The 25481-nt window shown below is 50.0% G+C and overlaps 1 protein-coding gene across 3 annotated transcripts in view; it reads right to left on the bottom strand.

The window, feature by feature from the left end:
- Positions 1-25481, bottom strand: part of MED23 (mediator complex subunit 23) — a 1372437-nt gene that overhangs the window by 179245 nt on the left and 1167711 nt on the right. For all 3 annotated transcript variants that reach the window (XM_069606687.1, XM_069606688.1, XM_069606689.1), the window contains one exon: positions 8887-9052. In XM_069606687.1, coding sequence (XP_069462788.1) covers positions 8887-9052 — 166 coding nt within the window. The remainder of the gene's footprint in view (positions 1-8886; positions 9053-25481) is intronic.

Raw genomic sequence — 25481 nt, 5'->3', positions numbered from 1 at the left:
TCTCCTAATGCAGATTTGTTGGTGAGGGAATCAAAGGGATTTTGCTGCCCCAGCCGCAGCAGAGGGTGTGCACGAGGAGTTCTACCTGCTCTGCCTCCTGCTCCACAAGGTGCCCTTCTCTGACCCCTTTGAGAATATTGTCCTCTTCCTTCTGAAATGGAAGAGTAAAAGCGAAAAAGACATCCTCTCCACCCTTGTCCTGAAGGTTGTACAGGCTGTCTTATTGAAGACCCTAGAGATTTAGCTGCTGCTCTTGAAGCCTGCAGTTTCTCCGGGCTGCCCTCTGCTTTTTCACCAAACAATTGAGTCCCATCGAAGGACATGTCCAGCAAACGTGCCTGGACATCTGGCGTAAAACCTGTTCTCCTGAGTCATGCCAGGCGTCTTAGTACTGTATTGGCAGCCATTGCCCTGCTAACAATCAACCGTGTCCAGGCTTGACTGTAACCATACCTTATAGCATCCTGAATTAAGTTTAAAAATCCATACCTCTCTTCACCCTGTGGCATATGATCTGCTGCCAGGGCAGCTACTACCCAAAGGGTATGTGTATATTTTACCAGAGCACTGGTGGCATTAGCAGATTTCAGTGCCATTCTACCGGTATTAGCATATTTGACCTAAAACAATTGACCTAATGACAAATTTGATTGAATTTTGCATGGGTGATTTGGCCTTCGGGGCAATTTGGTCGCATATATTGTAAAATACCAACCCTGTAGAGCGGTGGTTGCAGGGATGTCCCCCGCTCCCCATGTTTTATATTTAGCAATTTCGGAAGTGCAGGGGTGTCCCTCGCTTCCTTAAAATTGGAGAGGGGGGCCCAAAATAAAATGCATGTGCGTTTAAATTGGGCCCCGAGCAGATAAATTGCGGTCGGTTTGCCGCGATCAACAAAAAAAAAAATCAGTCAAACACTTGCAAACCATTCTACCGCACTGAACATTCTGTTTTCTATGGCATCCACCTTTCCATCATCCTGGTCAGCAGGGGTAGAAGGATAAGATGATGCCCTAGATGATTATGTCGCAGCATGAACCACCAGACTTTCAGGTGTTTTGCTGAAGCGCTGTCATTCCGAAGCACGCTAGCTTGTGGAAAAACCAGAAGTGAGGCAACGGTCACTAGGCGTGCTTCATATACCAGCGTCCACGTCGCGGCCTAGGACAGTACAGAGGCTGTTGGGGGCCATGACTCTGCGCCTCACAACGCGTAAATAATTCTGAAGCGAGCTGCAAGCAGTCTTGGGTATATCAAAGACGAGGAATATGTGGGAGGACACAATCCATTCGAAAGAGGCTATTACAGTAGTCTATGTGTGAGCGGACAAACCTTCAATTTTGTGATTCAGGTCAAGGTGGGGTAAAATCTACCCAAGGCTGCTTAGCTGGAAGTAAGAATTATGTGCCAGCAAGTCAATTTGAGGTTGTAGTGAATGTTTGTAAAAAAAATATTGCTAGGTTTTTCACTTAAACTAAAGTGATTGAGGGCTGCTCCCATGCGGGATGGCCTTTTGGATGGTAATTAAACAGGTTTAGGTAAACCAAAGAAGATAATCTTGGTTTTCAATGCATTGATACAGAGATCATATATGGTCCAGTCCCGGATCTTCTGAGATGTCTGACAAAATATGTAGGTTGATATTTTTAGATTTCAGGATCAGGACCACCAATCATCTGCATATAATTGGAAAGATTTAGCAAAAAGGTAGACTATGGCTGCCAAAGATTAATATGCGCAATAAGTAACCAAGTTGATAGGATGGATCTTTGAAGGATACCAGGTGTCATGGGGAAATTCGATCATTTTAAATGTCCTATGTTGACCCTTGTGGCACACTCCTCCGGATAACTTAATCCAGTACAGGCCTGTTCATTATATCCCCATTTGCATTTTTAATCTTTGTATTAGTGCACTTTGGTTGATATTATGTGCAGCAGTTAGGTCAAGGAGAAAGAGGTCTGTTAGTATATTATTGTCAAGTGAGTTCAACATTTCTTTTTCAAGCAAGAAATGTTTGTTTTCGTGCTCCTGCTCAGGTATGCATGCAATAGCAGGTTCTCTTCTCAGTACCGAGAGAGTTGGGTTGTCATTCTTTTCAGAATTGTAGCAATGAAAGATGTGCACAATCTGAATGCTTGACATGCAGGTACCATTTTCATAGCCTTAGGAAATGATTGGGCATAGCAGTTATAGTCTTTCCTTTCAAAGTATAAGGATTTTGATCTGCAAGACCTTCATGTATTGCCTGAAATAAAGAGTTTCAACAGTGTTTGTATACAAATATTCAACTGGTGCTGTTCATGACATAATAAGGAACAAGTTACTTACCTGTAACTGTTTTTCTCCAGCATGGGTCTGGCATGGATTCACATGCTCATGAATATTCCCCGTCATCAGGCTGGGAATCCTCGGTAAAGAAAAAATCAGTTTCAGTTTCGTTTCTGAACTGTCTTTCTCCTAATAACCAATCACTGGTCTCTGGGTCATACTGCCCCCAGCCAGTGACTGCCCTCTACCTAAGCCCCTCCTCTGGCAGCCATCTTCAGATTTGGTAGCACGTAAAGTGGCAGTAGGACCAAGAGAAGAGCCGCAGAGGGATAGGAGGAAGGGTTCGCATGTGAATCCATGCCAGACCCATGCTGGAGAACAACAGTTACAGGTAAGTAACTTGTTCCTTCTCCAGCATGGGGTCTGGCATGGATTCACATGCTCATGAATACAAGAATACATAGCAGTACACACATAACCAACCACGGGAGGTGGCAAGGCTCAACATTAAGCATTTACATCAACTCAACATTAAGCAACTCTTACCCCCTCAACAGGCCCACCTTCAGGCGAACAGGTTGCGCAGCACTGCCTGGCCGACTCTGTGGACTCCTCCTTGGACTCCCTGTCGACGCAGTAGAATCTTGTGAAGGTGTGCGTCGACCTCCACATAGCAGCCCTGCAGATGTCCAGCAAGGGCACACCAGACAGGAACGTCGTGGTAGCAGCAATCGCTCTGGTTGAATGAGCTCTCGGACGGCCGGGCAACGGTCGGTTTGCCAACCGGTGACAGTGCATGATGCAGCCGGAGAGCCATCTGGAAATGGAAGCCTTCGAGAGGGCCTTCCCTTGGTTCACAGGTCCAAAGTTCACGAATAGCTGTGATGTCTTCCGAAAACTCTTTGTGCGGTCCATGTAGAACTTCAGCACTCTAGCCACATCTAGCGAGCGCAAAGTTCTCTCGGCCGGCAACGAAGGCGACGGGAAGAAAACAGATAACACCAAGGGCTCGTTGAGATGGAAGTCCGACGGCACCTTGGGCATGAAGGAGGGGTGCGTCCTCAGCACCACCCTCGTCTCGTGGAATGTGAGGTAGGGTGGTTTGCAGGAGAGGGCCTGGATCTCTCCCACTCGTCGTGCGAAGGTGATGGCCACAAGAAACGCTGTCTTCCACAATTGGAACTTCAAAGGTGCCAAATGCAAAGGCTCGAATGGCGGCCCCATGAGCCTGCTCAGCACCACTTTGAGCTCCCATGTCGGGGTCGGGGCCGGAGCCTTCACCGGCAGGAACGATCGGAACTGACCCTTCATAAACTCCTTCACCAGGCGATGAGACCACAGAGATGATCACCCCGGGGTTCTGGTGTAGCGGGAAATCGCTGCTAGATGTATCTTGATCGAGGCATGAGCTAGCCCCGCCTTGGCCAGCGACAGTAGGTACGGTAGCACCTGAGGGGCCGTAATCCGCAGAGGGTTAATCTTCTGTGCACGGCACCAGAGATCCTCTTCCATTTGTGTCCATAGCACTTGAGAGTTGAGGACACCCTGGCCTTTGCAAGCACCTCCTTGCAGTCCGCCGGGATATCGTACCCTCCAAAGTCTAGTGCTGCAGGAGCCAGGCCTGCAAGTTCAGCGACCCTGGGTCGTGGTGGAGGATGGCACCTCCTTCTCTGGCGAGGAGATCTGCGTCCGTCGGCAGTTTGACTGGGGGGGACGCTGACATGTCCAGAAGGTCCGGGACCCAGAACTGCTTCGGCCACTCCGGTGCGACGAGGATCATCCTGCACCGGGACCGTCTTCGTTGGTTGATGAGTCGCAACGGCAACGGTGGGAACGCATACAGGAACAGGCATCCCAGGGGAATGAGAAAGCATCACCCAGGCTCCCCGGCTGGAGAAAGCTGCTGGCGAACCTCTGGCACTTGGTGTTCGTCGCCGTCGCGAATAGGTCAATCTGGGGATTGCCCCATCGTTGGAAAAGTAGATTCACTTGATCCTGACGCAGTTCCCAATCGTGGCACGAGCGCAGCTCCCTGCTGAGTGAGTCGGCGATGGTGTTCTTTATTCCTACCAGATGTAAGGGTATCAGAAACATCCCTTGGGCGACGGCCCAGTGCCACAGATCCTGGGCTTCCTTGGATAGGGCTGGGGATCTGATGCCTCCCTGCTTCCGGATGTAGAACATTGTGGTGGCGTTGTCGGTGAAGATCCTTACCACCTTGCCCTTGAGGGACGGGAGGAACGACCTGAGGGCCCAGAACAAGGCTTGGAGCTCCAGGATATTGATGTGTAGTGACCTCTCCTCTCGGAGCCAAAGACCTCTTGCGTGGAGATCTCCAGTGTGCGCCCCCCGTCCCTCCAGGGAGGAGTCCGTCATCACCGTCTCCTGATGTGCCGGGGTCTGGAAGTCCATACCCACCGCCAGATGCGCGCGGGTGCCCCACCACCGGATCGCTTGGCGGAAGGTCTCGTTGAGCGGGATCCTGTCTTCGAAGCTGCCCGCCGCCTGCCTCCAAAGGGCGTCGAGGAACTCTTGCGGTGGACACATCCGCAACCTGCACAGGCGCACGAGGTAGATGAACGAGGACATCATGCCGAGCAGGGACTTGATGGACCTCACCCTGGCCACATCCATGGTCGACAGCAGTTGCACCTTGCCCAGGATGGCCTTCGTCCTTTCCTCCAACGGAGAAGCCAATCGCGCCACTGTGTCGAGCCTGGCTCCCAGGAACAGGGTGACTTGCGACGGCTCCAAGTGGGATTTCGCAAAGTTGATCGAGAATCCCAGATCCGTGAGCAGTTGGACGGTCTTCGCAGTGTGCCCGACGGCGAGTTCCCTTGTCTTTGCTCGGATGAGCCAATCGTCCAGGTAGGGGTCGACGTGGAGCCCCTGCAGGCGCAGCCGTGCCGCCACTGGTGCTAGGCACTTGGTGAATACCCTGGGCGCCGACTTCAATCCGAAGGCAAGGGCCTTGAACTGATAGTGTCGCCCTTGGACTACGAATCTGAGGAACTTTCGATGTCCTCTTAGAATGGGGATGTGAAAGTAGGCATCCTCCAAGTCCAGCGACGATAGGAAGTCGCCTTCCTCCAGCTGTCCCAGCACGTGCTGGCGGGTGACCACCCGGAACTTCTGGGACTTGATGTACTTGTTTAAACAATGAAGGTCAAGGATGGGTCGCCATCCGCCGGTCTTCTTTCTTATGAGGAAGTATCGTGTGTACACTACAGAGACCCAGAGCCTCTTTGGGACGAGCTCGATGGCTCCTTTCTTCAGCATCGCCCTTACTTCCAGCAGCAGTTGCGGGATGTGGTTTTCCTTCCTGGCCACGGGTGGAATGCGGAGGTGCTTCTTTAGAAACTCGAGATTGTGCCCGTGGGCCAGGGCATCCAGCACCCATCGGTCGGTGGAGATGGAATCCCATACGCTGACGAACTTCGCCCACCGGCCTCCCACAGGGGTGTTCAGGTGGGGGCCCGATGCTACGGCCGGTTCAGTCCTGCTTGGCAGCGGCCTTGCCGCCTTGACCTCCTTGGCAACGACGACGAGATCTTCCTGGCGTGCTGCGTCCTCTGTAGGCCTCCTGCGATGAGGAGCAGGCCGCCTGGCGGTACGTCGAGGAGCCGCCGCCGAATCCTTTGGAGGCACCATGCTTGCCTCCAGGGTTCCGAAAGGGCGGCGGTCGTTGCTGCAAAACCCCCAAGGCCCGAGCCGTCTCTGTGTCGGCCTTGATGGCCTGCAGTGACTTCTCCACCGTCTTGCCAAACAGGTTGTTCCCCGTCAAAAGGCATGTCCTGAACTCTGGTCTGCACGTCTTGGCGGAAATCGGTTGCCTTGAGCCAACCACGCCGGCGAGGGCAAACACTGTTGCCTATCTGGCGAAAACCAGTGTCAGCAATGTCCGTGGCCACCGTTATGGTGTGGCCCGACGCCACCTCGCCTTCCTGTAGGATCTCCAGAGCCTCAGCCCTCTTGTCGTCTGGGAGGAAGTCCAGCAGGAGAGCGATCTTAAACAACAGCTCCCTGTCGTAGCGGGCCACAATCGCGAGGGCGTTGGCTGCTTTTATCGTCGTCGCCGACGAGATGACCCGCTGTCCCATGGCCGTCTGGAGGGGAGGTCGAAGTTGAAGCCGTCGCCCCTGCCAATTTCTTCTTGGCCGCAGCGGAGACGACCGAGTCCGGGGTCGGCTGCGCCCTAAGGCATATAGGGGCGGAATCCGAGACCCGGTACTTCTTCTCGTACTGGTCTCTCTGGGTAGGAGTCGTGGACGGGTTCTTCAGGGGCGACAGCCCCTCGTCCCAGATGTCGTCAAGTAATGGAACCGAGAGGACCGTCTTCCTCTTGGCCTCACGCCGTTGATAGAGGAAACCTTCCTTCTTCTGTTCCTCGGGGCAGAGCTGGAAGAGCTTGGATACCCTGGCGATCATGGCGTGGAACGAACCAATTTCGTCGGGCGGGGAGGCCCGAGGAGGTGGTGATGGAAGGCCTATCCCATCGTCACCACCGTCGTCATCCATCCCAGTCGTGGCCGTCTCCGTTCCCGTGTCATCCCTCGGATCAGGAGAAGGAGATGAAGGCTGCGAAGGCCGTGGAGGCTGGAAGGGTGGCGGAGGGGGATGAATTCTCCTCTGCTTGCTTGGAGCGCTTCCTGACGGTCCAGGCTCCGCTGGAACGTCCGTTGGGGGTAAGGGCAACCTTGTCCTCATCTCTGTACACAAGGCCTGGATCGCCATCAAGATTGCTCCCAAGTTGTCCTGTGGCCCAGGTACCGGCTGCGACGGGCGCGACGGTTGGGGAGTGGAATCCTCCACCTCCACGGGCTCGTCTGCACCACCATCGCTTTCTTCGTCCGCCTTTTCGGGATCCCTCCCGTGGGACTGGACCTCCTCGAACTTCTTGTTCAGGATCTTCGCGACTCCAGCCAGCTCCTCTTCAGAGGCTGTATCTGTGTCCGTGATGGCCACTGGGGCCCCCCCTCTTTTTCCACCGGAGTTTTCACTGGGGTCTTATCGATGGTTTGAAAAGAGGATTCCCTCCGCGGTGGCAGGGAAACTCTGGGCCTCGAGGTCGCCTCCACTGGGGTAGCCTCCACAGGCTTCGCCAGGAATGCCACAACTCCCTCGATAGAGGCCTTAGCCGGGTGAATCAGGGCCTTCACGACTTTGGGCGCGCTTGAGGCTTTCACCTTGGGGGGAAGGTCACTGCCTCGCTCCCCCTCGGCTGTCTCCATCAGGATCGACCGGGGCTTCTGCTGAAGCTTATCCGGGTACTCCGATTTCCTTTTCCCCGAGCTTGAGCGCTGGCTCGTGGTTGATGGCGTCGGTGAAAGTGCGCCCTGCCTGGCAGCCGAGGAGCCCGACCGATCAGCGCTTCCGGTGCCCGCGGACTCGCAGTGCTTTGCCTTTTGTTGGGCCCCGGTCGCCGGAGCGCCCTCAAAGGTCTTAGAAGACTGCTCTGACTTCTTCTCACCTACTGCTGGTCTCTTCCCTTCCAGCCAGTTGGTGAGGCGGATCTGGCGATCCTTCATAGTCCGTTCCGACATGTTCTTGCAAAACGCACAGTCCTTCTCCACGTGCGTTTTGTCTTCGTGAAGGCAGTAGAGGCATCTGGAATGCTTATCCTTCTTGAAGACATTGTGCAATCCGCATCCAGGGCAGCTCCAGAACATCTTGGATCCGGGCGTCGTGTTTCCTTTGTCCTGGGCCATGTCCGCGCAGGGTAGGCCTCAAAGAACTTGCAGAATCCTCCAAAAAGCGAAACTCGACGAAACCTTTGCTCTTGAGGGGTGTAGAAAATTCCAAAACGAGTCCCCGGTGATCTAAAGTAAAAACGGTGGAGCTTGAGGCTCGATTGACCGAAAAAATGAGATTAAACTCTTTGAAAAAAATCGCAAAAAACGCAGTAAAAGCTCGAGAACTATAGCACGAGGACTCCCAACACTTGAACATGCGGTAAAAATCTGAAGATGTCTGCCAGAGGAGGGGCTTAGGGAGAGGGCAGTCATTGGATGGGGGCAGTATGACCCAAAGACCAGTGATTGGTTATTAGGAGAAAGACAGTTCAGAAACGAAACTGAAACAGATTTTTTCTTTACCAAGGAAGCCCAGCCTGACGACGGGGAATATTCATGAGCATGTGAATCCATGCCAGACCCCATGCTGGAGAATTATACATTTATTTTCATTAATGACAGTGTTTCAGTGAGCGGTGTTGGCCAGCCTACTTCTATTAATATCTTCACCATTTAAAATTTAGAATATTTACAACTCTGCCATTAAACATTACATTTATTCGGAATATATGGTCTTCTGGCAAAATCTTGGTGAGGCAATTTATGATGCTGTATGTGATGTTAGATCTATATAGGACTTCACAAATTAGTTCATGAGATGTTCTTGTCAGGGGGTGGGGAGGAAGAGTTATGGTTGCCCTAACAGGCAAATTACAGTGGATTTTAGGTATTGCATTATAACCATGACACCCTTTGATCAAAGATGTGAGTAAAAACAAATAATTGTTTTCATGTGGTTAGCCATACCTTCCCTGAATGGCTTTTGGGCGACAAACATTACGTAAAATGCAATTAAATCACAAAAGAATACAAGAAAAAGTACCTCTTCAGCACCACATTCAGGAGGGCATTGCCAACATCCTTCCCTGGAACAGCCAAGGCCATGAGCTCAACACATGTGACATGGAGTGCATGTGCAGCTGGGTTCGGAAACTCATTGAATCTCCAGTCACAGTTTGGAAACGGACCAGGTGACTTGCCAGCCATAGGTATCACAGAGATTAAGGTAAACAACACACCATATACAGCATAAATCAAAAATTGAACAATTAGTTTTGCAAAAATGTTAAGTGTGACAGTGAAAAGCTAACATTAACAAAGCTTCTAATCGGAGGTTTCTTCCAATATGTTCCTCATCTATTGTATTTTACATACAACGCATCTGCCTTTGGAACCCTTTTCACCACCAGGGCTCGGAGCAAGGCTCTGTGTTGATGTTCCTCGCTGGATGGAATGTTGGGGCCAGTATATAAAAGGGAGCTGCCAAGCCCCATGATCTGTTTTTCGTGCACCCTGTACACTTCAGGAACACAGCAAAATGTTAGGTATTCAACTGCTTGATGCTTAATGCCAGTAAGGCCTTAGGCTTCAAGCTCTGCACGATTTGTGGGAGAAGGATGTCCGCCTCCGACCCCCAAAGGATTTGGCTTTACTACCTGGGGGAAGACCACAACCAGCAGGTTTGTGGGTCGTGCCAATACCCAAAGGCCTCAACGGAGCGTGCTGCAAAAATGTATCTTTTACCAAAGAGATGACAAAACAACTTCATTGAAGTCACCGAGCGTGGAGTGGAAGAGAGAGAGGAAGACCTATCGCTGAACCGCAAACACAAAAAGAAACATTGCTGCTCGCCTTCCTTCCCCAAGTGGTTCTTCAAGACACCAATACTCTACTTCATCGAAGAAGAAGAGGCATCATCGCTCCATGGACTCTGCAACAGATTCAGCGCCACATGGATCATTTCCAACTCAATCCTCCGACCACTGAGGAATCAGAAAGCTACTGGTAAAAAGCCCCATCTGCGGCAGGGGCACCAATGGGGCACACCAAACTTGACCGAGTTGGCAGGGACCCTTTGCATGTTCGCAACTGCATGCCTACGGGCTTGGCCCTCATTCTGTCGGTCTCTGATCCACAACAACGCTGTGTTGCTCAGCTTTCAGGTGTTGAGCTTTCGTTGTCAGCCCCAGTTGACTCCGCACCATAGCACTTATAGAATATGCCCCGCGTCCAATGGGCAAATTCAAGTTGAAGATTTAAGATGTCTTTGACAAAGAGGGCAATCTTATTCCCCTTTTGGCTAGAACCACATTGCTCCAGAGGTAAGACATTTCCTAGAGGAATTCTGCAGTGAGGGAGAGGATCCAAGCGACCTCGCCTGCAACATACAGGAAAACAGCAGCCTCAGCACCACCCCTAAACTGGATATCGACCAGTCGCCAACTCTTTGGATGCCTAATGCTTCTTTCCAGAAGATTATGGCAAAGTTGTTGGGCATACCTAGGTAGGTAGTTGCCGATACCTACCACACCTAAAGTTCAGTTCCAGTTAACCGACACTCTGTGAGACCTCAGAGAGAGACATTACACCCTTTCAATACAGCATTGGAAGCACCTGACTTACAAGTCTGGACGAAGCCGGACACAGTCACTAAGGTGGACCAATACATGGCCAAGAAACACCGCCTGGCACCATCTAATCCAGACTTTCTCTCCACCCGTGCCTTTGGAGTGCTTGATGGTTCAGGCCGCGACAGCCAGCCTTAAGACGACCTCCTTCCCCTCTTTATCCCCCTGACAGGGAGAAGAAGAAGCTGGATGTTTTGGGGGCACAAAGGGTTTGCCTCAGACAGTCTTGCTTTTATGGCAATCAATGTCCCTTGGCCAAATTTTCTTTTGGTATCTGGGCTGAGGTGGAGGAGGCAGCTAAGAATTTCCTGGTGGCCGATGGGAGGTTTTGTAACTTTTTAACATTGCACACAGCATCTCACAATGCAGTGCAATGGGGATACTTTTGTATCACCCTAGCTATTTACACTTCAAAGTTTTGGTTACTATTATATTTGCCTAAAGACAAGCCGGTGGCACCAGATGAACAAGTTACTTCTTTCCTTGTAACGTTCTTTCGACGGGATGTTCCTCCGACGTATTCCTCATCTTAGATATATCCTTCCAGCTCTGCTGGCCTCGGAAAAATTTTTCTCTCTAGAGGGCGCTGCGCGTCGACGTCCTCCGAGCCGATGTCCCTCGACAGCCGCCGTATCGACGTCATCCTGCCTATAAAGGCCGCGCGCAGCGTCGGTTGCTCAGTTCCATTTTGTAGCCCACAATAATACTTTCTGGACTAAACTAATCACCCTGAAGGAGCGTAAGCTGCAACAACAAGGGAAGTAGAACTGCGGGGATGGATGGGAGGGTCGATGAGGAATGGGTCGATGAGGAATACGTCGGAGGAACATCCCGTCGAAAGAACGTTACAAGGTAAGAAGTAACTTGTTCTTCGAAGGGATTGTGTCCTCCGACGTATTCCTCATCTTAGATAGGCTCCCATAGCAGTATTCTATTATTGGAGGAGGGAGTACTGACTTCACGCTGTCTTCTATTGATGAATAGAATGCAGTACAGCCCTTCCAAACCTAGTCTCTTGACTGGAGGAGGAATCCAAATTGTAAAAACGTGTAAAGGTATGGACAGACGACCATGTAGCGGCCGCACATATGTCTTTTACCGGCACTCCTCTTTTGAGGGCCGATGAAGCTGCAATACCTCTGGTCGAATGAGGGGGCTCTTTCCCTGCCAGTTTATAACATTCCAGAATGGCTAGAATGATCCATCTGGAAATGGTCTGCTTAGTTATTGGTAACCCCAGCTTGTGACCTGCGTATCCTACAAACAGCTGGTCTGCCTGTCTTATCCTGGCTAGTCTACTGATGTAAAAACTTAAAGCCCTCCTAGGGTCTAGCCTGTGTAACCTCTCTTCCTCTTTCCCCGGGTGAGGAGGAGGATAGAAAGATGGTAGGGTAATCTTCTGAGTGATATGGAATTCAGAAACCACCTTTGGGAGGAAATTAGGCTTCACTTGCAGGACAACTTTGTCTTTGTGAAATATTGTGTGAGGGGGTTTACAAGAAAGAGCTTGTAATTCGCTCACCCTTCTAGCAGATGTAAGTGCTATTAATAAAACAGTTTTAAGGGTAAGGAATCTTAACGAACAAGAATGGAGAGGTTCGAAAGGTGTACCCATCAGAAAAGTTAGTACTAAGTTTAAATCCCATCGGGGAACTTGGAATGGTCTTGGGGGATAAACATTGGTTAACCCCTATAGAAACTGTATAACCAAGGGTAATTTGAAATAGGATGGTTCTTCACAGTACGCTTAAAGATGGATAGCGCTGCAAGATAGCCCTTAATGGTGCCAACTTGAAGGCCTGAATTTGCCAAATATAGTAGGAAGGACAAAACCATTGGTGTACCACATGAAAGCGTCGATATTCTGTTCTCTACACCAGCTGCAAAATCTGTTCCAACGGCAGCGGTATACAGACTTTGTTGCTGGCCTCCTTGCCGAAAGCAACACCTCCATAACATCATCAGGGATGTCCCAATCCTTGTACCTCAGCCTTTCAGAAGCCAAGCGTGAAGGTTGAGGGTTTTGATGTCTGGATGGAGAACCTGACCTCCCTTCTGCGAGAGTAGGTTCTCTCTGAGTGGAAGTCGAATTGGAGGGCAGATGGACAAGTCTAGAAGGTCCGGGTACCACGTTCTCCTGGCCCAATCCGGGGCAATTAGGATCATGGTTCGCCGGAATCTTCTCAACCTCCTGATCATTTGAGGAATGACAGGGACCGGTGGGAACGCGTACAGAAGCGGAAACTCCCAGTCCACTATGAACGCGTCTCCCAGAGCTCCTCTCGGGGGGGAAATTCCCTTGAGCAGAACAGGTCGCATTTCCTGTTTAGGCTGGTGGCGAACAGATCTACCTGAGGGGTTCCCCAAAGGGCGAAGATCTCTTGAAGGAATTCCTGAGCTAGCTCCCACTCGTGGGAGACTGTGTTCTGCCTGCTCAGAGCGTCCGCTGTCAAGTTCTTCTCTCCGGCTAGGTGAACTGCCGATAGAGAGATTCCTTCTTGGATTGCCCAAAACCAGAGCCGCATCACCTCTCTGCACAGGGGTAGTGATCCTACGCCTCCTCTTTTATTGAGGTAATGCATGGCCACCGTATTGTCCGTCATTATCAGGACGTTCTTCCCTTGTACAGCTGGCAGGAACGCCTTCAGCGCAAGTCTGATGGCTCTCAGCTCTAACAGGTTGATGTGTAGTCTGGACTCCGATGGAGACCAACGACCGCTGATGGTCAAGTCGTTGGCGTGGGCTCCCCACCCCGTGAGTGAGGCATCCGTGACTACTGTTATCTCTGGCTAGGGTTGCCAAAACTGTTCTCCTTTCAGAATGTTCTCCTGACAGGCCCACCACTGAAGGTCTCGAGCCACCCTGCCGGGAACCTGAAGAAGATCTGTCATTCTCCCTGAGAATTGTGACCACTGAGTCCTCAGTGCCCACTGGAGGGATCTCATTCTCAGGCGAGCCTCTGGCACTAGGAAAATGCAGGATGCCATGAGGCCTAGCAACCTCTAAAAGTCGAAGGCTGGGAGACGTTGTGCATGTTGGAACTTGGTAACCATCTGTAGAATTTCTTGAGCCCTCACCTCTGGTGGCGAGGCTTTTCTCAGGGAAGTGTCCAGGATCGCTCCTATGAACTGGAGTCTCTGCGATGGTATCATTTGTGACTTCTTTAAATTGAGGGAGAAGCCTAGTCTGTGAAGGAAGTGGCACACGTGATTTAGCTGGATCTGAGCTTGTTCCGGAGAAACAGCCCTGATCAACCAATCGTCCAGGTAGGGGTAGACGTGAATCCCTTCCCTCCTTAGACTTGCAGCCACTACCGACATTAACTTGGTGAAAACCCTCGGGGCGGAGGTCAGCCCAAATGGCAGCACTCGAAATTGATAGTGAGAGTTGCCAATTGCGAACCTCAGGTATTTCCTGTGTTTGAGATGGATAGGCACATGGAAATAAGCGTCCTGAAGGTCCAGAGATACCAACCAGTCCTGGAACTGAAGGGCCTGGAGGATCTGAGAAAGAGTGACCATCTTGAATTTGTCTTTTCTGAGGAATTTGTTCAATTCTCGCAAGTCCAAGATGGGTCTCAGTCCTCCGTCTTTCTTTGAAATGAGAAAAGTAAGGCGAGTACCAGCCCTTGTCCCTCTCCGCTACAGGTACCGGTTCTATGGCACCTTTCTCCAGCAGGTCCAAAATTTCCTGCAAGAGGAGCGGATCTGGAGCTTTCTGAGAGCTGATCCCCGGTGGATGACTCTGAGGTATACTTAGGAAAGGCAGGCAGTAACCTTGGGCAACTGTTTCCAATGCCCAAGCATCTGACGTGATAGCCTGCCATACCGCCAGATGTTGAGTCAACCTGCCTCCTACAGGTGTCCTGTGAGGGAAGTCCTCAGAGTGGTTTTGGGGCGGCTGATGCAGATGCCGATGGTAAAGAGGCACCTGCTGTTGCTGCGGCTTTTGAATATCTACCCCGTCCACCTCGGGTAGTTCTTCTTTGTCCCCTTTGAGCCGGTCGTCCTCTACCTCTTCCGAATGCGGAGTAGAAGCGAAAGGACTTGCCTCTCGCAGAGGTTCCTGTGGGACGAAAAGGAGTCTGACGGATTGCAGCTCCTAGGGATTTTGCTGCTGCTTTTGAAGTTTGCAGTTTCTCTAAACTGTCATCCGCCTTTTTCCCGAACAAAGAAGAGCCATCGAACGGCATGTTCAAGAGCCTGGCTTGCACATCTGGGGCAAAACCAGACTTTCTCAACCAAGCGAATCTCCTGGTTGATGTACTTGCCGCCATTGCTCTGCTGATTCTGTCAGCCGAATCAATGCCCGTCTGGAGGGATTCGCACATAGCGTCTTTACCGTCCTGTATAATATTCAGGAAGCATCCCTTTCTTCTCCCTCCGGGATGCAGTCAGCCGATGTAGAAGCACACACCCAAAGTGTATGGCTGAACCTAGCAAGGGTGCAAGTAGCATTAACAGATTTTAACACCATGCTACATGCTGAAAAGACTTTCTTTGCCATAGCATCATATTTTTTATCGTCCCTGTCCTGTGGGACGGTAGGATAAGCCGTCTTGACATCGGTAGAGGATGCTGCCTGTACCACCTGACCTTCTGGGGATGGGTGTTTAGACAAAAACTCCGGGTCTGTAGAAGATACCCTGTACTTTGTAGACAGATTTTTATTTACTGCTGGTACTACATCTGGGGTTTCCCAGTTTGTCATGATCTTCCTCTGAAGAGCTTTATGAAAAGGCACCACAGGATCCTCCTGTGGGCCTTTGTCAAGAATATCCGTGAGGTCATCTTGTTGGAAAGATTGTGAAGGTGCAGACCACCCCATGAGCTCTGTGATTCTGGCCATTAAGGCTCTATAGGGGGTTTCAGCATGCTCCCCCGGGTCTGGCCTAGCAAACTCCACCTCAGGGGAAGTATCTAACCCACTTGCCTCATGTAAGGAATCATGAAGATCCTTTAACCTGCGTTCTTCAGAGGAAAATTCCTCTCTAATTGGGGTTACAGGTCCCTGCAACTCAAATGTGTCTTCCTGTTCAGACAATTCACCCTCTTCCAAAATTGAGGACATAGTTCTCAATTGTTCTGAACTCATAAAAGGAGTAAATCCCATTTCCAAGGCAGAGGGTGCCGAACTTGTCATTATCGGTCTCGAAAACGTCGATGTCGTCGACGCCGACGTCGAAGGCTTCGAGCGTGGCGTCGAAAACAAAGGCGGAGGCCTCGATGACCTTGACAGAATTGGAATTCTGCTCGACAATCTCGACGCCATCGACGTCGAGGACCTGGGGATAGTCACTGGGTGTGTCTTAACCGTGACTTTTCTTGGCGTCGACGCCGGTGTCGAAGCTGGCGTCGAGTCGACAGACCCGTGTGTCGAAGACATCGACCTCGGCGTCGACGGAACCCTCGTCGACGGCATCGACGGAACCTTCGATGAAGGTTTTGAGGTCATAGTCCTACTCGAGGGTTCGAGACGCGCTCGAGAGGTTTCCTTCGCCGGGTACTGCGACTCGCGGCGTTTTTGACCTTCGGGTCTTTCGACCAGAGCATCGCTCTCGGCACTCTTCGAGGGGGTCGAGGCCGCTTTCTCGAAGACGCTCATCATATTTTTGCGGAATTCCTCCCATTCAGCCCGGGAACTATGTTTCGTGGGGCAAGGGATTCTTTTTGGTGAAACAGAGGAAGAGGAAGACGGAGAAGGGGATCTTCGACGTCTCCTCTCCGAGTGCTTCGATCTCAAGGAGTGATGAGACCCACTCCGAGACCTGGAGCGCGAATGGTGACGAGGAGACGAGTGTCTCGACTTCGTCGACGAAAAAAGCTTTAAAAGTCTTACCTTTCTCCAGCTTCCCCCTACGCTCCTTCAGGGCCTTAGCTGTCATGGACATACAGTCCTCGCATTCCGAACAATGGTGTTCAGCTCCCAAACACCACAGACAAACTCTGTGAGGGTCAGTCAACGACATCTTTTTCCCACAATCTCGGCATTTTTTGAAGCCGGATCGAGGAGTTGTCGGTTCCGACGAGGAAGCCATCGAGTACGGATTGAATGACTCGAGGTAGATAGGATTAATCTGACTAAGAACTGAGCAACGGTATTCCGAGGCACTGAGAAAGCGCGGAAAAACGGAACTGAGCAACGGACGCTGCGCGCGGCCTTTATAGGCAGGATGACGTCGACACGGCGGCTGTCGAGGGACATCGACTCGGAGGACGTCGACGCGCAGCGCCCTCTAGAGAGAAAACATTTTCCGAGGCCAGCAGAGCTGGAAGGATATATCTAAGATGAGGAATACGTCGGAGGACACAATCCCTTAGAAATATATTTTTGTGTGTTTTTGCTAGTGTGCACATTTACTTTTACCGAGTATGGCTACTAAACGTGGCTACAGTGCTAAAATGGCCACGTCATGAAATGTTTGTTAGTTCTTTGGCCATATTGTAGTTTAGCCTTCTTTCAGCCCTGCCAGGTCAGGAAATCCCATACACAGTTATGCACTTTCCCAGGAAAGCTGCTGCATTTAACAGCTAGTGATGCCTTTGTTTGTGTGTGGCCCAGGAAGAGGTTGGGGCTTTCTGGTCCCATTACACATCCATGGAGCCAGAAAGTCTAGGTGTCGTTGAAACTAATAGTTGTCCCTAATTGGACATCTACTGGCTATTTGCATGGTGCAGATCCTGCCATTTGTTGGTTTGGACTAGCTTTCAGGCTGCATTTCGGATAAGAAGAGGACTTCTGCAGCCATTTCTTCAGATCAGGGTTGGAGCCAAGGATCCCTATTAGACGAACAGCTGACTGAAGATCTGAAGCAGACTCCTGAAGAGGCCTGCCATCCCTTTCTGCATCTGGCCCTGTGAAGCCTTGTTGGTCTACCTGATCTCCAAAGACCCTGAGTGATGCATCAGCCCTTAGACTAGTGGGATCAACTAGTCTCAATTAACCGATGTTGTGAGCTTTCAGAAGTGTCCCTGGTACCCTCCAAACCCCGGTGGACTGACCAGCTCTCTCGTGGGCTACCTTGCCAGAAGCATCACAGTTCCACATTTGCACCCGGAACTTTGGTGGTCACCAGCTTGTGGTATAAGTCGCATTCCCTGTGAATGTCAGCCTCCCAGCCTCAAGTGGTCCTGTCCGGGAGAAGCTTCTTCAAACGTGACTGGAATGACGCCTGCCGTCGTCTGTGTGAGGTGGCCATCACTCGAACTCACCTTCCCCAGTCCTGTGAAGTGTCCTCAAGAGACCTGCATCAGTTATCTTGCATTTCTTCATCGCCAGGGGTTGCATCTTGCACCCTGGACCTGACTGGAAAAATCCTTCTACCAGCAGCTCCTGGGCACCTCTCACTGGAATCAAAGGTGGGAAATCCAGCCTCCAGCAACCCCCAGTTGACCCATCAAATCACCTGGGAAAAGCAGAGTCTGGGGGGGTAGAGGGGGAGGTAAGTAAACACAAAGCATTTGTCTCCCCTCTGTCCTCCATAGGATAACATTAGGAACCAGTGCCTTTGTTTCCTGGATTGTCACTCCACTGCCTTTTGGTCATCGAAATTAGGTAGTACCTGCTGAAAGATAGGAACACAATTTACTTACTTAGTACCATTGTTGAATATCTTCTTTGAATCCATCATCAACACAAGTAGCTTACCTGCTACAGATACATTCCGGGGAGAAGCATTGTGGTTCCTGTGACATTTGGGAACAAGGCCCATTATTCTTTCTCAAGACAGCCTCCTTCCAACCCTTTCCTTTCTCTCAGCATGTCACGACTTGCTCTCCCCAGAACCATCGCCTCATCACCCTCCCCTTTCGGACCCCTTACCCTCTCTCACACTCCTCCTGCACCGAAACAAACAAAACTCAAAGCAAATGACCGGCCCCAACCCTCGACTCTTTATGTTTCACCTTGCCTACAGCAGTCCTCCTCTGCAACAACCCATAGCCCGGCCGTCAATCTCCCTGCTAACAACTCCTTCTCTTCGCACACAATCTCTCGCCTACCACTTCTACACATCCACTTCCCACCAGACTAGCAGCCCAACCATCTACCAGCAGGTACCCTCCCACCACTCTGACGCCACGCACCGCCCAGCCTCCGTCCATCCATCCATCCGTCCATCCATCCATCCATCCATCCATCCATCCATCCATCCATCCACCTACCTCCATCGCAGGCAAACCAGCGACTGCCTGCTCCCTCTTCCCTCTCCAACCCATCCTCACTCCCTCTCCCCCGTAAACATCATCGCTGACCATCTCAACTGTTCCGGCCTCTCCATCCACTCAGCCTCCCGCTACAGCCCCACAGCTCCCCACCAACCTCCAAAGCCCACCATTTCCATCCAGCCACCAGAACCGCTACCCCCAACCAAGTTACCGGCCTCTTATTCAATGCTCGCTCCATGGCCAGAAACAGACACAGCATCTTCGGGCTACTATCCTCGGACAACACCAATCTCATCTTCATCACTGATACATGGTTCAGTGGCGACCTTAAACCAGTCACACACAAAACTTTCCCTCCCCACTACACCCTCATCCCCCACAACAGAGCCACCAGAGGAATCGGAATAGCCATCCTCTACAAACCGTATATAAATCTATCTCACCGAAACCCAGCCTTCCACAGCTAACTGCGAATCCCTGCTGGTCAGAATCTCTGTGCTGCCCACTTTCTCACACAGCTTCCTACTCATCTACAGGCCACCAGGATACGACAGACATTTTGCAGAAAATCTGTGACTCGTAAGCTACCATTCTGGTCAACCACCCTTCACTCACTCTACTTGGGGACTTCAAGATATGGTTTGACATACCAAACAACCCCATGACCCAACCCATGGTCGACAGCCTAGAGGCACTCAACCTCTCCGGTCATACCACAGGTCCCACCCACACTGGAGGCACACCCTTGATGCAATCTTCAGCTCCTGTCACCTCGTCTCGGTGTCCAGCCGTAAACCCCTCATCTGGACTGACCACTCAGCCCTATCTTTCTGCATCCGCACACCGACCACACCACCCGTGGCCGGCCCAGTCCCATCCCACGACCTCAAATGCTGGAACATGGTCAAGGTACTACCTGACCTGGCCGAAGCCTTGCTACGCTCACTCCCAACCACACACAAAACTTTACCCATCGAATCCTTTGACTCTTGGCTCAACGACTCACTTCTTCCTCTCATCCCCTCATGCCTGGCACTCACCCGCATAGGACCAATCCTCAAATGGTTCACACCCAAACTGAAGACCGTCAAAACCCATAACCGCTCCCTGCAGCGCAAATGATGAGCATAAAAAGAAAAACCTTAACAAATCCCTGTTCGCCCACCATCACTGTATCTAGAAATCCGAGATCTGAAAAATCATCTCAGAATTCGTGAAAACCACTTGCACCACTGCCCCGACCTTGCCCAAGCAAGCGCTCTGCAACTCCCTCTCCCTGCACTTCTACAGAACAGCGGTGGACAAGATGGCCACCCTTAATGCCAAACTCTGCAACCTCACTCCACACCCGCCACTCAAGATCTTACCTCCCCACCCCCGCAATGCTGACCTTCCACTCCAAGACGATCTGAAGCGAGGAATTCCTCAAACTACTGTCCAGCAGCAAACCTTCCGGGTCCCCCTTGACCCGCCCCTCTCCTCAAAGAAGTCTTCTCGTCGACCTGTGCAGGAGAACAGGCTAGGTCCATACTCAATGACTCCTTCACTTCTGACTGCTTCCCAGACCCGTTCAAAGTAGCACACGTCAAACCCCTTCTAAAAAAAAAATATAACAGGTGTCGACCCCCTCCAGCCATGCAACTACAGGCCCATCTCCAACAGGAGATTCCTTGCGAAACTCATTGACTGCTCTGCCTACTCTCAACTCAACCTTTTCACTGAAAGCAACAATCTACTAGACCCCGCTCAGTCTGGCTTCCGGCCTCGCCATAGAACTGAAACCACACTGACCTCGACCTGGGACAACCTCAAAGTCACGGCAGACTCTGAAGGATGTGCCGCTCTGGTTCTCCTCGATTTCTCTGCTGCCTTTGACACCATCAACCACTCAATCCTCGTTGACAGGCTCCACTCCCTTGGAATCCTCGACTTAGCACTTAACTGGATTGCCTCATTCCTTAACTGGAAACAAATCACTATCCTACCCCTTTTTACCTCCTCTGCCCGCCCAGTAAACACCTGAGTACCCCAGGGTGCTGGCCTCTCTTCGCTCCTTTTCAACTTCTACATTACCCCGCTGCTAAGGATAATCCGTTCACACAATCTCACCTGCTACAATTTGCTGACTACACCCAAATTATCCTGAGAATTCCCAAAACAGGTTCTGTACATCCCCCAGACCTAGCAGCTTGCGTCAGTGACATAGACCAATGGATGACTAGAAACCACCTCCTTCTCAACCCAGGGAAAACAGAGATCATGGTATGTGGCAATACAGCTCTACTCCTGCATCCGCCTCCTCGGCACTCCCCCTCCACCCCCACCCAACACAGCCAAAAACCTTGGCTGCACACTGGACTTGAGCCTAACCCTGTCCTACCAAATAAACAATGTATCCAAATCCTGTCTCTACCACCTCAGGCAGCTGAGGCGCATCTTCCCCTATCTCAGCTTTCCAAACAGACTGACTTTCATTATGTCAATTGACTGGACTATGCGAATTCCATGTACCTGGGTGCTCTGGCAATACCAACTTAAACTCCAAAGAGTCCAAAACGCAGCTGCTAAACTCCTCCTTGCACTAGGACAAAGGGACCATCACACCTCTCTGCACCCGCCACTGGCTTCCCATTGGACAAAGGGCCACGTTCAAACTACTTTTCATCACCCACCGAGCAGTGCACAATGCCAACCTGATGTACCTCCAAGAGAAGACCATGCGCTACCGCCCAACATGCACCCTAAGGTCAAGCACGGCCCTCCTACTCATGATCCCAGCTTCCAATTCAGCCAGACTCGGAGGATCAGCCTACTCTTCCGTAGCAACAACTCTATGCAACTCACTACAGCCCCATATTCAACACAACCAAGACCACATGGCCTTCCGTAAAGCAGTTAAACATGGCTTTTCCCAAATCCATGAAAAGGCCAGCCTACGGCCATAACCCATCCCCTAATGGCCAAAGTTCTGTGAGAAACAGCACAAACCGGAAACGCAGCAAAAAAGCCACAGAAGACGCCTGACCAACTAATCAAATACCTCACCCTGTAAAACAGAAACAGTCAGGGCACGGAAGTCGGACTATGCAGATGCAGGCCGCAAGCACCAAGCTCAACCACTAAAGCACTGCTAGTGTTATAGGCAACCCCTGTCTACCCATGAAAGAACAGACTACCCTCCGCCAGAGGAACTGAGAAAACTATGCTTTGCTAAACTATCTGGTGAACCATGCCATTACCCAGGAAATACTCAGCAAACCAGCTGCAAACTCCACCAGAGACCCAGAGAATGGGCCCTCCGAGTCCCACTACAGAGCATCTAGAAATACACTACCATGAACCGCCAGGAGATACACGATCAGCCCGCTGACCTTTAAAAATGGCCCAAGTATGGGGCCACCAACCGATAACCATAGACACTCATTCCTACCAATATGCTCACTCTCTACTTTTCATCAACAAACAATAGAACGCAGCTACACCCCTCAATCAATTTCGGCCTAGCTGCACACATACTTACATTGCTCATAATACACCTCAACACACTTCCAGAATGCTGTTATACCCCATGAAACATTTTGGCGTAACTGTGCATATAATCCCCTACACTTAACCCACGGCAGCCAGAAAGCAGACTCGGAGACCACCCCCCTTTCTGTGCACATTACACTGATCTTCAACATCCACCGCACAACACTTTGCATTAGTATGCAACCAACCCGCGCAAACCACTCTGGTTGCTCAACTACCAAGTGCACCCAAGCACTATATACCACACTACTCTCTCCACTGACACGGAGCACGGTCCCCGAGGGCGTTCACCCAACAGCACTTTGAGATCATACCAATGGTACAGAAGGCGCTATACAAATGCACTATAACATAACATTCTTAAGGACTGGCTGAAGTTAAGGAAAGATAACACGTGACTTGGTTCCATCATTACTGCATTAATTTACTTATCTCTGGTGCTGATTTAAGTTATTGAATGCACCTTAAGAACCTATGGTGAATGTATATGGCATATATTACTTACCGTAATCGTATTTCTGATGCTTGTATCTGATTAGATTCACATGCTTTGTATAGGCCGACATCTACTGGTAGGTGCAGAGTATTGCACATGTTTTCTAAGTTTGAAAAGGGATGTACTGGAACCTAAAAAATATTAATATGAACAAAGTACAATCAATACTCGACACCATACCGCACTTTTAGAACTCAAAACCAAGCTAATGTCCCGTATGGATCGTAAGGAAGCCTCATTGCTTAAGCTACTCGATCTCTCGGTGGCTTTCCACCTGGTGGACCATGACATCATGGCCACCAGGTTGTCTGAAGTAGCTAACTTCTCCCCCCTTGAATGTAAATGGGTCTCATCCTTCCTTAACAATCGTGATAGAGTCTTTTGCGGCACAGCAGAATCTGAATCTGTCACAATCACCTGCGGTGTTCCCCAGGGTGCCTGCACCGCCACGTGTTTTTAGAATATCTTCACAGCTCCTCTATTCACAACGCTTGACCATGAGAACATAATATTTACCAACTATGCGGATGACACTCAATGTGTCATCCTGCTCTCTGGTTCTCAGTGCTGACAAACTTGTCATCAATAGAGTTTTTACCCTATTCGAAACTTGGAAGGTCCACAACAAGTTGCCTTTGAATAAATCAAAAACTAAGCTGCTGGTCATAGGATCCCCACACATCATAAATAAACTCGGTCCACAATATGATGGCTTTCAGATGGGAGATGAATCTATCATGCCTTTAAAAAAGGTGAAAACATTGGGAGTGACTTTCGACCAACACGTGACTATGAAACAACACGTTAGTAGTCTGGTATCATCATGTGCTTATTATATCAAACTCTTAACGCACTTAAGGCCCCTTATATCTCAAAATAATGCAGAGACCATCGCTAGAGCAATAATAGGCCAAAAATAGACTATTGCTCTAGTCTCCTTATGGGACTTAACAAGTCTGATTGTAACAGACTGCAAGTATGCCAAAACGGCGCAACTAGAGCCGTTATGAAACTTAAATACAGAGATCACGTCTCGACGGCAAGACGCGAACTCCACTGGCTGCCCGTAGAGGCCAGAATTTTATTCAGGACTTTGACTATAGTACACAAATGCAGATCTGGTAACATGCCTGAATATCTGCAACAGCTTTGTACCATGAGAAACAACACTAGAACATTAAGGTCTAATAATCAGCACATCTTATCTGAACCGAAATGCCTAACCACCAGAATGGCTAATTCAGCTTTCTTCTCCATGGGACCTAAGGCCTGGAACACACTACCCTTGGACATGAGATGCATCGAGTCACTTGAAATTTTTAAGAAAAGATTGAAGACTTCTCCTTTTAACTAATTTATGCATAGTTTTACTTGAGTATTCCTCCTTGTTAGCTTTCACACCTGTTCCTCTACAATTCTTGTTATTTGTCATATATGTCTTGTAGCGCCCTCACGCCTTAGGGTACATGGACTCTCTATATAAATGTAATAAAGTAAACTAAAGTAAAGATGTCGACTAGGCATGTCTGTAATATTATCCCTGGTGTAACGTCTACTGTACCCTTGATCCCTCACACATTGAGGCCAATCAGAGTGTTCTTTTTTTCTGACAAGAGGGAGTATGGAGTGTACGTGTGGAGAATAGGTAAGTAGAGATGAGGTGTGAAGCATGTATGACTCACCCTAGAACCCTCAACTCCAAGTAGGGCGGAAGGGCGGGAACATGTGAATCTAAGCAGATACAAGCATCAGAAATACGATTAGGGTAAGTAATGTATGTCTTCTGAGGCTTGGGATCTGCTTAGAATCGCATGCTGTGCATAGATTAGCGAGCAGTACCTGGAGAAGGTGGTGGGTTGTTTAAAGGTAGAGCGGCAAAAAGATGTTTTAACACCGCCTGACCCACCTGTGTGTCATCTTTAGTAGGCATAGTTTTAAGGTAATACATGACAGCCCTTCTGACAGCTAAGGTATGTAGACTTCTCTCTGCTGCATTCTTTGGGTTTTGGAAGAAAGCAGGAAGTTCTATGAAATGATTCACATGGAACTTTGAGATAAACCTTTGAGAAAAACAAGAACGTGTATGTAGTACCACCTTGTCTTTGTGAGTAAGGACAAAAGGATCTTGCAGTGAGACTGTGGCTTTGTGCAGTGGCTCGAGGAGGGGGGGGGGGGGGGGGACCCATGAGCTTTGTAAGTACAACAGTCATGTCCCAGTCTGGAGTTGGATTTTAAACTGGTGGGTATAGTTTTTTTAACACCCTTCATGAATGATTTCACCTCAGGCCCTTTCCACCAGGAGGCTGGGAGAGCAGCTAGGTGCCCTAATAGCGAATTAAAGACTAATCCTGAGTCTAAAAGATATAGCAAATACTGTACTATATGTTAAGGTGAACAGTCATTTGGGTTGATGTTACGTGCTTTACATTTAGGTTTGTTAAAATAGCAGTGTCTTATATTAGGTTTGTGTGCTTTCTTTAAAATGCCCATACACCTTTGGTTTAGGTTTAAATAACCAAACTATGACCTCAGGAGCCACGCATCTGAGGGTATGGGTGGAGTGTTGTCCCTTGGTTCTGCGACAACATGCTGTCTGGGCATGGCAGTTTCATTGGAGGATAAAGACATTTTCAGTAGATGTGAAAACCATGTTTGCCGGCCCACATAGGAGCTATCAGGATTAAGGTCACCGGTTCGTGGTGTAGCTTGTGGACTATCCTGTTGAGAAGCAAAGTTGGGGGAAAAAGCGTATGCAAATGTACGCAACCAGTTCATTAACAGAGCGTTTCCCTCAGATTTTGTTTGGGGAAACCTGGAT

The sequence above is a fragment of the Ambystoma mexicanum genome, chromosome 4p (assembly GCF_040938575.1).
Source record: "Ambystoma mexicanum isolate Mex_15411 chromosome 4p, UKY_AmexF1_1, whole genome shotgun sequence".
Classification (NCBI taxonomy): domain Eukaryota; kingdom Metazoa; phylum Chordata; class Amphibia; order Caudata; family Ambystomatidae; genus Ambystoma; species Ambystoma mexicanum.
The sequence above is the reverse complement of the archived record's forward strand: the minus strand, read 5'-3'. Positions and strand labels throughout refer to the sequence as shown.